The 12620-nt window shown below is 46.4% G+C and overlaps 1 protein-coding gene across 4 annotated transcripts in view; it reads right to left on the bottom strand.

The window, feature by feature from the left end:
- LOC131136690 (CUGBP Elav-like family member 3) overlaps window positions 1-11308 on the bottom strand; it is a 33119-nt gene extending 21811 nt beyond the window's left edge. Inside the window, exons 1-5 of one of the 4 annotated variants that reach the window (XM_078798204.1) lie at window positions 10820-11308; window positions 10545-10609; window positions 9423-9473; window positions 8869-9091; window positions 7620-7702 (exon numbers count right to left, since the gene is read on the bottom strand). In XM_078798204.1, the coding sequence (XP_078654330.1) occupies window positions 7620-7702; window positions 8869-9013 (228 nt within the window). In that variant the 5' untranslated portion in view covers window positions 9014-9091; window positions 9423-9473; window positions 10545-10609; window positions 10820-11308. Of the gene's footprint in view, window positions 1-7619; window positions 7703-8236; window positions 8341-8868; window positions 9092-9422; window positions 9474-10544; window positions 10610-10819 lie in introns of those variants that run through there. The other 3 variants (XM_058083841.2, XM_058083843.2, XM_058083842.2) reach the window with 3 other exon arrangements.
- Between the last annotated feature and the right edge of the window lie 1312 nt (window positions 11309-12620).

Below are 12620 nucleotides of genomic sequence, written 5' to 3'. Positions count from 1 at the left end.
GCTAGCATACACACAGAGTGTAGACGAGTGTACCGTAGTCGAAATGAAATTACTAGATTGTAATGTATTATTAATTCATTGTGCTTTTCTCAAACGTAATGTTAATGTCTTGTCTTTAGTTTATAAAAACGGACATGACGTCCAGACATAGGATGCCCCCCGCCCCCCCGTGAAATCATCCTTATCACCTGGAGCAACATTCCCCTTTTGATCAGCTGATAAACGGCCTATTTGACTTGATGTTTCTTTGCAATAAATGGCTTACTCTAGTTTTGCATCGCTCCCATTTTGGTGAAAAATGTAAATTCTTGCAATTTTTTAAATTTCTTAAATGTCTTAAAATTTCAATCAGGCGTTTCGGTCCTCGTCGTTCGCTTAAAAGTGCTTGGCGAAAGGTGACATCTGTCCCAGCGAGCGAATAACAGCATAACAACACACCACATTTCCACTAACGGCGTGGTGATGTTGGGAATCACAAGCTAGCACCGGCGTTAGCATTGGTGCTAGTTTCCATGCCTGCTGGACAGGAAGTGTGACTGTGATGTCGCCCGTGTTTCCACGCAGATCCATGATTCTTTTACACACTACTGCTGTGGATGATGTTGTGTTATTGCTAATATTGCTACATTTTGAACAATATTTTGAACAACATTTCAAAGTATTTTAGTCATTGATCCCGCCACGCGGCCGTTACCCATGAATGGAATCAATACCACCTCTACGAGTCCGTATCGATACGTCGCTGTAGTAATGACGCGCCTTAATAATTTATCAGGCATCCACGGGAAGCCCCGCGTGCGGGTCCGGGTCCGGGCTCGGGCTGGTCTAATTAAAGAAGGGCGCTCCCTGGACAGCAGTGAAGCATGACAGCACACACCTGCTAAGCTGCTTATCGCACTTTCATTTCAGATTGGGAAGAAGTCAGCGTGACCAAGCCCATACGTGTTGGCGTGTGCGCGTTAGGAGTCTGAAGTGGAACAAAGATGAGGGGCCGTGATAAAGGGCGAGAGAGCGATGGAGAGAGAGGAGAGTGCAGATTAAATGGGCGAGTGAGAGCGAGATATCAACAGCAAAGAACAAAAGAAAGAGATAAGGGAAAGATTACAGAGGAAATACAGCAGCTGTAGGCCCGGGAAAGATTTAGATGGGGGGAGCGGATAGAGCCAGATATGAGGTTCAAATCTAAAGAAGTGAAGCTGATGAAAAGCGGGGAGAGAGGGAGGGAAATGGATTGGGGGGGGGGGGGGGGGGGGGTGAGCGGAGTTTGGATATGAACATTCCGGCTACGCTTGATTGCGTGTGTGCTTGTGCATTCATTTGCATGTTTTTATTCACGTCTGTGCAAAGTTAATGCCACTTGTCGCCGACGCCCCCCACTGTACTACCGTGGAACCCGCTGATGTCCACAAGCGTCTATGTCGACCGATCGGGGCGTCACGGGACGAGACCGGATGATAGGTACTATTACATACTAAAAATAGACGCTGCAGTACGCTCATTTCATTTCTACTACGTCACACTCCTGTGCACTCTAGCGGCCCCGCCTCCACCCGTAGGACTGACAATGGGGCTCACTCCGTTCGTGCCGTTGTTCTATGGAACAAATGCGGCAACTTGATGAGTGAACCCTCATCCTGTCTGTTTGGAGACGAGGAATACACACACACACGGCAATATAAAACTACTACTGTCAAACATAAGTACTGGCTAGTTACACAGCATTCAAACTTTCATAGGGACTTCCTGTTCAGTGCAAAATAAGCTCAAAGCAAACTGAAAATCTCATGGAGTCCATGTCAGTATATAACCTACACAAAGGCAACTTATAGTAGTAATCATTAGTAGTATTGGCTTGCAGAGTACTACTACACAACGGCCCATAGGCCACATCTGGTCTCCGGACTTTGACACGTGTGACTTAAAGGATTAAGTGTGTTTTGGTTTTTCTTTGGCTTTACTTCTGAAAAGTCATCAAAAATGTCCGCTACCGAGAGGGACGGCTTTGGAAGGACGAGTTAAGCATCCTGAAATGTTGCCTGCACATTTCTTCATGATGTTATGACGGTGGCAGTTTGAGGCCGGAACTGATTACGTGATTTCCTGGGGGAAAATTGGTTTCCAAATGAGAGTAACTGATCACGGAGCAGATTGTGCTTGACTTTGGAGATGACGCTAGTGGAATTATTAATACAGCTCCATACATGCTGTTGTCATACAAACAAACACCGTTTCCTCGAAATCAAAGCAAACCTCCAGCAAAAGCAGCATTCCGCTTTAGGTCTCCCTGCTGTCGGCCAACCAGTCCCAAGGACTCTACGGGAACTTCATGTCCTCTAATGCTCATCCTAGAAACCTTTACAGCTCGGAGACAGACCCCCTTGAATTTGTTGACGAGAGCTCTGAGCTCTGACCTTGGAAACAGACTGCCAGGCCTCAGTCCTCAGGTCCTGGTCCACTGAGTTCTTCCAATCACTACCAAGGCTGCGCTTCAAGGAAAAGCCCCAATCGTTATGTATTCTCGTTTCTCTGCATTCTAAAGATATAAAAACAGCTAAAAAGAGGCAGTTAGTCCTGGAACACACCCATTCAGCTTGGAAAACAACTCGAAAACAAAAACCCAGCAGCAGTGGCGGCAGCTCCGATATGTAGCGTTGACTGTCGCTAGCGTCCTGACGCAATGCGAGCGAGTGCGGGGTGAAGCTAGTCGCTAAATGGCTAGTGGCTGTTGGGCGTGGCGCTGTAGCTGGGTTAACATGCAGATCACATGATGGAAATGGAGCGCTGTTGGCTACTTTTTAGCTGTTTTTATATCTTTAGAACAGAGAAAGACGGTCTCACATAAGGTTTGCGTATGATGGGCTGGACTTTGGCCAAGACCGACGGGTTTTGTCGACGTGAAATTTCCGACCCAGTCAGATTTTCTAAGATTTTGACAAGTAGAAAGTTGTTGAATTGAACATAGAGCAGACGTAACGTTGAGATGGGAGGGAGGTAATCTGGGCTTTGTATCAAATATGGCAAACATCACCAAATCTCCCCGTGAGCTTTTATTTCCTCACAAGTAAACAAAAGGCGCAGCTTGCTCTGTTGGCCATCTGTCCATCTGCTCCCTCTTTCTTATTTCCTCATCTCCCCGCCTGCAGGTTGTGGCGATGGCGCTGGCGATGGCGCTGGCGATGGCGCTGGCGTGGCGCACTTAAGCGCTAGTTTGCCAGCCTTTAAATGGCGGTTAAATCCCGTCAGCAGGTCTATCTGCATGTCTTTTCATTCACAGGGAACCCTTGACGCTCCACATCCCGAGACACCCTTTTTGACCGCACGCACTCACGCGTGCACGCGCTCACACGTGCACACTCGAGCTCGCTCCGCCATGAGCCTGCAGGATGTGACGATGAAAATGAGTTGGTGAGAAACTAATCAAGCGGCTTAACAAGTGGGGCTGGGGAGGAAGAGGAGCGGAGGAGCGAGGAAGAGGGTGTGAAACGGTCAAAAGGGTCAACTAATCAAGAGGAGGGGAAATGAAAGGAAGGGTATGGGGGGGGACTTAGGAGAAGGGTCACCATAAATGACTGTGAAATGAGAATGGGAGGAGGAAGCGTGCGTGTGCAGCCATGTTGGGGGGGGGGTAGAAGGAGTAAAAAGACATTAGCAGAAGAAGCGGCAAGAAGGGATACCACGGAGATATTTGAAAGAAGGGTTGTGGGGGGGCGTATATTCAGCAATATTCCGGTGGAACATAAAGAGAGGACGGAGGGGATTTGAATGAGATAAAGAAGATAAAAGCAGGGAAGGGGGAGGCGTAGAGGGGAAATATATAGGGATGAATATGGAGGAGATGAAAAGAACATGACAGAGGGATGATATGTGAAGAGCAGGATAAATTGTCTAAATCCGGTCCGAGGGGGTACAATGAAAAAGGGTGACATGCGATGGCAGGAATAAATCTTAAAAGGAAACGTCAGAGCTCCTGGAAAAGTTTTAGCCGAGATGGCAATTTGTCCTTTATGAAAAAAAATGCATACATATAGTATAATCCTACGGGATCTCATCATCATGCAACATTTTAACGTCAACACAAGCCAAGTCTCAGACACGTGGGTGCAAGAACACGCTAGCACATTTATAGCGGAAGCAAGAAAACAAATCACCAGTAAGTATCTTAACCAGCGGTGTCCAAAGTCCGGCTCGGTAGCCATCTGAGGGCGGTGGCCTACAGCAAAACAATTAGAGTAACAACTAACATCACATTTGTTTTGGAGCCTTCCAGAAGGTCCCACTCTAACCAAATCCATTTCCCGTAAGAAGTCATGGAAATCCAATCCATTTGTTCCAGAAACCCGAAAATGTTCACACAAAACATGTTTTTAGAGTTTTACAATGATAGAATTAGAATTGGAAATGCGTATGAATACATAGAAAAGATGACTGAAGGGGATACATGAACATTGGGACAATCATGTGTTGGTAGCTAGCGGTTGATCTCGCTGCCACCTTGGGTCTTTGGGACCGGTCACGTCTTCAGCGAAGGTAAAAGTAACCTTAAATGTAATTTCTCCCGTTCAGTCATCATGTCTATGCATTTGGAATGGTTTTATATGTGGGTGGAATAAATCAAACACAGACCGGGATCCACCCAATCCAAAGAAATCTATCTGAATAGGCGCAGATTCTGGAAGGACTACAAAGCTTTGTATGCTGGTTATTGTGCGTAGCTGCTCTATAGGAGTCCACAAAAAAGAGCATCATGTGTCCCATTTAATGAAGCAGCATCTTGAAACCGATTGTGTTTGACTTTGGAGGTTCCGCTGCATGCGTGAGCGGACTGTAAGCGTTTGCGTATGTAAAATATAAATAAGAACTCTCTGGGGCTGCGGCACACCAGTTGTGCATGTCATGAGAGAGAAAGGTCAGAGGATGAGTCAAAGGACACATAGGGCAGCATGGGGGGGTGGGGGGGGCAGACAGTTAGGAAATGATTTTTACATAAAGGTCATCGCCCTCAGAGGGCTCTAATTGGATTAACGCCACAGTTAACTTGCTGTGCTAGCACACGGGGGTGATGGCGTGTAGTACTGTATATAGTATATACTGCATATAGAAATGCAGGGATTACATTCTGCTGTGTGTGTGTGTGTGTGTCGACACCCCCCCCCCCCCCACAGCGTTTTTATTCAGGCTCCAACCATTTTCACAGAGAGATCTTATCAGCATCCTTGCCTGCGGAGAAGTTGCGGGAACTGAAACTCTGATCAGCGGCGAGGCGACACGGCCGGAATGATATTGAGAGCGGGCTCGGGGTGTGTGTTGGGGGGGTTTGGGGGGGGGTTCTCTTCTAACGGTCACAAATAGGTGTGGATAAGGAAGGTAAATGTCATTCCCACATGGCTCCCACGGAGTCTCCCGGCAGGAAAAAACGGGGTTAAAATAATGCTAAGTATTTCAAAGAGTTAGTGTAAAATCCGTTTTTGACTGCGCTGGAAATCAGGTCAGCGGGAAGCGGGCGAGCGAGCGAGCGAGCGAGAAAACAGAGAGGGAGTGACAGGGAAGTACAGCGTATGAGACAGACACGGAGCCCATCCATAATGAAGAGTGTCCTAGCCCTGCACACAATCCCTCACCAGAGACCGAGGGAGACCGGGATGAGACAAAGGGGAATGGCCACATTAATTACACACAGTCTCCAGGCGGCAGCTATCACCGGAGGCTAACGTGGGGGGGGGGCACGGAGATGGACAGACTGAGAGGGATGGTGAAATGGAGATGATGATGATGCTCACCAAGTCCCCTTTGTGTCCCCTGGGAAAAGCCAGTGTTTGTCCTTAGCAGCGAGACGCCTGCTGGCTGCCCGGCGATGTCACGTTGTTATTAATGGCAGCGCAACTTCCAATAACACACACGCCATGTTGTTTTGGTGCATGTGGGTAGACATTTTACCATACTGCACATCCCCGCTATTCGGGGGGGGGTTGCCTTCACTAACCACCAATTAGCCAATGTCAAAATGTCAATTTGACACCATTAACACAAACAACAGGTCATCAAAACAAACCCCCTCCCTCACTCACTCACGGGGCAACACGTGGAACACATAAGGTCACTGCACCGCACCGGAAATAATAATACTATTTTAGCCAAATGCTTCACCCGCAATGCATGCTGGGTAACTTCCAGTTTTTATTTCCTATGCCGGAGCCTATCCCAAGGCGGGGTCCACCTCAGACTGGTGGCCAGCCAATCCCAGGGCACATATAGAATTTTATATACATATTTGAAGTGGCCAATTTACCTAACTAAAATTCTCCTCCCGTTTTGTGTGGAAGTGGTTTGGTTTCTTACTTTGTCCTTGTCCCCCACTCAGTTTTAAATCTATTCTTAAGTTGAGAATAAATAATAATTTGGAGCTAACTAGTTAGCGGGCTAGATTGCTACGTATGCTGCCTCTTGTGTCGCCTCAGAGATGCCGTAGCCTGCGCATAAGAGGTGTGCAATGGGGTGTAAACAAGCCAGCAGTGTCCATCTTTGTATCTGTGCTGTCAAGTGACATAGTGAGGAAGGATGATGGGATGATGGACCCACATTACGTTCGATATACTACAACAACATCAAGGAACTTTCCCAATGCTAACGCATTTTATTTTCATCTATCACGGCAATTAAATTTGGAACTATGCGTGTAAAAGTGACTATAGGGGTGTTATTTCATGCCTATAGGGCTCTAATCATGTTAAAATTCACCTATCACGTCCATTATATTCAGAACTACGCGTGTAAAAGTGACTATAGGGGTGTTATTTCATGCCTACAGGGCTCTAATCATGTTAAAATTCACCTATCACGTCCATTATATTCAGAACTACGCGTGTAAAAGTGACTATAGGGGTGTTATTTCATGCCTACAGGGCTCTAATCATGTTAAAATTCACCTATCACGTTGATTATATTCAGAACTACGCGTGTAAAAGCGACTATAAGGGTGTTATTTAATGCCTACAGGGCTCTAATCATGTTAAAATTCACCTATCACGTTGATTATATTCAGAACTACGCGTGTAAAAGCGACTATAGGGGTGTTATTTCATGTCTACAGGGCTCTAATCGTGTTAAACTTCACCTATCACGGCAATTATATTCGGAACTATGCGTGTAAAAGCGACTATAGGGGTGTTATTTCATGTCTACAGGGCTCTAATCATGTTAAAATTCACCTATCACTGCAATTATATTCGGAACTATGCGTGTAAAAGCGACTATAGGGGTGTTATTTCATGTCTACAGGGCTCTAATCATGTTAAAAACCTTTCTATGCTCATGAGTATCGAATCCTACTGTGAAAATTCCCTCATGGTTGGACTGGGTTGGGAACAATTATCCGTGACAGAGGCTCCACCGTATTCATTTTCTGCTGCTACTGATATGCAATATCAACATGGGACGGGGGACCCCCCCTTAAAACATTGCCAACAAGGTTTTATAGGGCACCACGGATCCCATTCAGGGGTGAGCCGGAGCCTATCCCAAATGATTCCAATGATGCTGTGTGTACGTGCGGCGCCTATATGCATGTGGGTTGCATGTCGTCATGAAGGGTGCCCCGTCTGGAGCGTGTGATGCGCACTTACCCCCGGTAGCGTTTTCTGCTCGTGTAGGGCGCTCTGGGCTTTGAGTGCAGACTCTCTGGCACAGTACGTCAGAAACGCACATCCTGTCACACAGAGAAAAAGCGAGGGGAGAGAAGGGATGGGAGTTAAGGTATAGCGGGCCAGGAGGGGCTCAAATATTCATCACTCTCCACTTAAGTCTCGGCACCCCACCACCTACAGTACAACTAGACACAGAGTATATAATACCACAGCATCTAAATCATTGAATGCAGGATTTGCCCTCCCTGATTACTTGTCAGCTGCCATGAATTATTGCAGGGCTCATAGCGCCAGGGGTTACAAATATAAATATTCATGCAACTGCAACTAGAGCCTAACAACACCATGATGATGCACTTTAAGAGCAGAGGACACTCCACGGCACACGTCACATCTCAGAAAACGGCACGGCACGAGTCAGCACACATGACAGCACCACAGACGTGTGCGCAGGGGCTAACAAGGCCTCACGGGCTCGGCACGCTTTTAAATATAGAAATATAGAAATATAGAAAGTAGCAACCACTAGGCATGCCTCACGATCACTCCAAATACACCCCCCCCAACCCCGCCCACTGCTCTCCTATGGGCTGTACCTGTGTCTGTGTGTGTGAGGGAGGGCCGCAGCCGTTTACTACACCTGTCACCAGCACTAAGACAACAAGATTAGCAGCAGGTTAGCATCCCGTTGACAGACAGGCTGATGGAGTTAAGAAGACAAGAGGCGACGATTAGGACGTTCACAAAGAGCGGGGAAGGGAAGGGAAGGGACGGGGGGGGGGGGGGGGGGGTACATGACAAATATGTTAATAAGAACAAGACACACACACAGAGACACACACACAAGCATCTTATGGTCCATCTCGTTGCTTTTAAGAGGAGCTTAATGTGGCCGAGAGGATTCGAGAAACAGCAGATTCTTTCTCTTGTATCACGCTGGCTTACAGGCCCATTAAACTGATTGGAGCATGCGGCCTAATCTGCTTCATGACACACACACACACACACACACACACTGTGTGTGCTTCTCTACAAGTCCAGCGTGTTGGGAAACGACACATCTTGTGTATCTGCAGACGCTCCTGCTGCAGGAGATGGAGACCAGAGGAGGTGTGACTGTTGCCATGGTGATATGTGACAATCAAGGCTGTGAAAATTCACCCCCCCCTCGTCTCTCTCGCTCTCTTTCTCGCTCTGTCGCTCTACTAGTCGTAGGGCCGAGACCCACCTTTGTGCATGCCGGTGTATTTGTCCTTAATCACAGTGAGCTCGTAGATCTTGCCAAACTGCTCAAAGATGGGCTTGAGGTCCTTCTCCTCCAGATTCCGGGGAATCTGCCCCACGAAAAGCTTGATGGCGTCGGCCTCCTTCATCGGGACGGAGCAGAGGGGCGGCGGGGGGGCCGGGAACAATTCAGAGGCAGGTACCCCCCTGAAGAGGAGCAGGTGGACCTGAAATGTCAACAGAAGATACTGGTTATCCTCGATGATCTTGGATCGGATGAGTCTGGTTCTTCCTCCGGGACTGAATCAGCCCGAGTCATCCACAAACGCCATCAAACATTCTCATTGGAAAAGGGGACAAAAGCACAGGAAGTGAACGGACTGACAGGTGGGGAAGGGGTGGGACTAAGATGTTGATGCCCTGTAATGGAGCCTTAGGAAGCATTAGCCGTGGAAACTGGTGACAACATAAATACTGTATTGGGGGGGGGGGCTGCTTTATGACAAAAATGTTCAATAATAGCTAGTCTCGTAAGATGCTAGCCGGCTTGAGACGTACTTATTTCCTCTTCCTTTGTTGTGTTTCATTCATCAGCATCCTTGATGTCTTCTGCCAGGGGTGTCCAAAGTGCGGCCCAGGGGTTATTTGCAGCCCACAAAAATATAAGTCAACAAAAAAATGAATAAAAGCCGCACAAAAAAAATAAAAAAATTATAATATGCTAAAAAGTAAGTTGGTTGTGAGGAGAATAGAGTCCAAATATTATGGGATGGAAAAACAATGTCCAGAAGACAGTCCATGTAAACTTGAAACACAACAGCAGAAAAGAAAAATGTAATAAGCTACTTTGTCACCCAGGAAGCAAATAAATAACTTTTTCTGTACATATTTATAATTTTTGGGAACTTTTTGGGATCATTTTTATATCATCATAATTTTATAATATTTTTTTCTGTTAGCATGTCAACATGGGTTGTCATTTTAATGAAAAAAAATTATCTTCCATCAAATTTTACCTTTATTCATTCTCCAAAAATGTGTATATTTTTGATAATAAGTCAAAAAAAAATTTTTTTTTTGAGAAAAAAAGCACCATTTCAAGTGAAAAAGTGTATAACCGGTGTCATCGACGCCAATGTACTTGTGGTACTTTGAGCTTACTCTGCGTACTCCAAATACTCACGAGCATGTTTGTGTTATTGTTTGTTTTTGTTTCGGATGAAACCATCATTTTTAAAAAGCAAAGTAGGTCTTTGGTATTTTGCGTGATTGAGAACCAAAAGCATCATCTCATCTTATGTGGCCCCCATTGCACCCCCATTGCACCCCCATAGCACCCCCATAGCACCCCCATAGCATAGCAACATAGCTGCTAGCCGCTTTCTCTTTAAAAGCTGTTAGCATATCTGCATGGGTTGGTGTTCAAAATGTCAAACGCATCCTTTGCTGTGATCGTCTGTGGGAAAGTTTGGACCCCCCCGTGTTCTTTACTTCATATCTCCAAAATGAGGATATCTTGCGGATGGAGAGCAAAGCATTGTGGTCTAGATGGCGTGTTTACAGACGTGCCTGCTGATGACAAAGAGCTTGTGCTCCAAGAGTGATGCAAATCGCAACCAGCCAATCAGAAGACAATGTTCCTGAACAAATTCCTATTCATGGCAAATAGTGTGAAATTACCTGTGAAGGTAAGGAGGAAGCAGCAGCAGCAGCGGCGGCGGCGGCGGCGGCGGCCCCGTGGATCCCTACAGAGGAACAGAGGGCATACACAACATGATGGGGGGGCTGAATCATGGCATCGGAGGGGCTTCTTTGTTTAGGCAGCTGTAGGTTACAACACGGATGTCATGTGGGGGGGTGGGTGGGAAGGAGGGGGCTCCCTTTGCTCTTTGTCCCAGACCCCCTCCTGCCTTTCCTACACACACACACACACACACACACATTTGTAGTCTTACCTCTTGTTGCAGGTGAATGGTGAAGATTGTCCCAAATGCAAAAGAAGGATGCGAGTACGAGTCCTCCTCTTCTTCCTCTGTGGATGCTCTCCTCTCTTTGTGCCTCCCTCTACTCCTCCTCCTCCTCTTTCTTCTTCTCCACCTCCTTCTAAGATACTACAGGTTGTCTTCGCAAAGCAAGGAAGGAATAAGTGGCTCTAGGAGTTGAGAGAGCTTTCTTCAGCTTTCTTTTTACCGGAAAACCAACAAGCAAAAATGCTAAAGTGTCTCGCGCAGCGCTAGCTTGATTTGACGGCTAATTGATGACAAACGACTGACGACGGGCGGAATTGGTGTAAATAGTGTGGCTCTCTCTGGCGGTCTCGTCGTTGTTGTTGGGACTTTTTAAACGAGCTTGATTTCTTCTGCCTTTTTGCTTTCGTCTCGGCCGTCCTACGTTCAATGTGTGTTTCCTTTCACGTCGCCAGCCCGCCGGTAGAATACACTCTCTCTCTCTCTCTCTCTCTCTCTCTCCCCCTCTCGCTCTCCCTCTCTCGCGCTCTCTCTCTCCGCCCCTCCCCCTACGTAAACCTGACAGCCGAGTGACGTCCTCCAGGGACCGTCATCAAATATGTCCCATTTACACGCAAACTAAACTTGTTATGGATTCCATTTTGAATGATCTAGCTGTAAAAAATCAAAACTGATGTCGGCATTTTATATGTTAAAAAAAGTTTCCATTTTAAACAAGTCAGTCTTTTAAAACCCCTTCTGCCTAAATATACATATCAAATCCAGATTAACAATATCTTTTCTTTCAAACCGATTCAACAACAATTTAAGTACCTGTGTAAAACTATTAAACGTATAGAATTTTGCTGCATGCTTTGAAAGGGAAAACGATTGTTAAAAAAATTATAAAATACTCTTGTTTGTTTTCAGAAGAAAAACTATTTTTCTTTGGGGGGGACAAAGTCTTCAAAAATACTCAGGAGTGTGACGCTGCACATGATCATAGATTGTCTACGTATGTAAGGGAGGGTCTTAGCTTTGTGTTATTAGTGCTAAAGCAAATTAGCGTCTTATCTGATAACATGCCTTATTAATATTATAAAATATAAATATTGTAAAACTATAATATAACATAAGGGGCAAAATAAGACAAAAATGACCCCCATGGCCCACTGTGGACATCCCTGCATTAAGCAATAAATAAGGTTAGTCAAAAATATAAGACAATGCTTTCCCTGCAAAGATTGACATGTCAATCGTAGATACTGTTTGACAAACAAAGTATTTATTGCTTATGCTAATTGTCACAATCATTGAACATGAAAACACGAGGAGCTCTATGTTATTTTGCGGGTGAAAATTGGCAGACGCTGCCTTAGGCGCGGAGGTTCGCCTATTGTTCCAGCCTGGAGCCCTGGCCTTGGTGCTGAAACTATACGCTTCCTGACTTCCAGCCCAGGCGCGCCCCCGACGACGACGACGCGCGTGTACGCGCTCACGACGACTCCAGCTGCTCACGCCAGAGAGAGGAAATCACGCTCACACCCACTCTGAGTAATACATGACGAAAAAGAAAAGAGGAGGGGGGGGGGGGGCGTGCTGGCCTACTTTTGCACTCAGTTGTGGTGTTTGACTCAATGGGGTGGGGGTGGGGGGGGGGTGGAGAAAAGGAGGACACCTAAATCCACAACAAACCTGACGTACACGCGTGTGCACGTATGCATGCGTGAGTCTTGGTGTGAAAAAAAAAGAGTGAGAGGGTTGATGGTAATTTACCCCCAAAAGGTCGCCATCTGCCCGCCTCGCCCGC

This window comes from Doryrhamphus excisus, linkage group LG17 (genome assembly GCF_037039965.1).
Source record: "Doryrhamphus excisus strain RoL-2023G ecotype Guam linkage group LG17, RoL_Dexc_Guam_v1.1, whole genome shotgun sequence".
Taxonomy (NCBI): domain Eukaryota; kingdom Metazoa; phylum Chordata; class Actinopteri; order Syngnathiformes; family Syngnathidae; genus Doryrhamphus; species Doryrhamphus excisus.
Note: the sequence above shows the minus strand (reverse complement) of the source record. Positions and strands in the feature narration are given on the sequence as shown.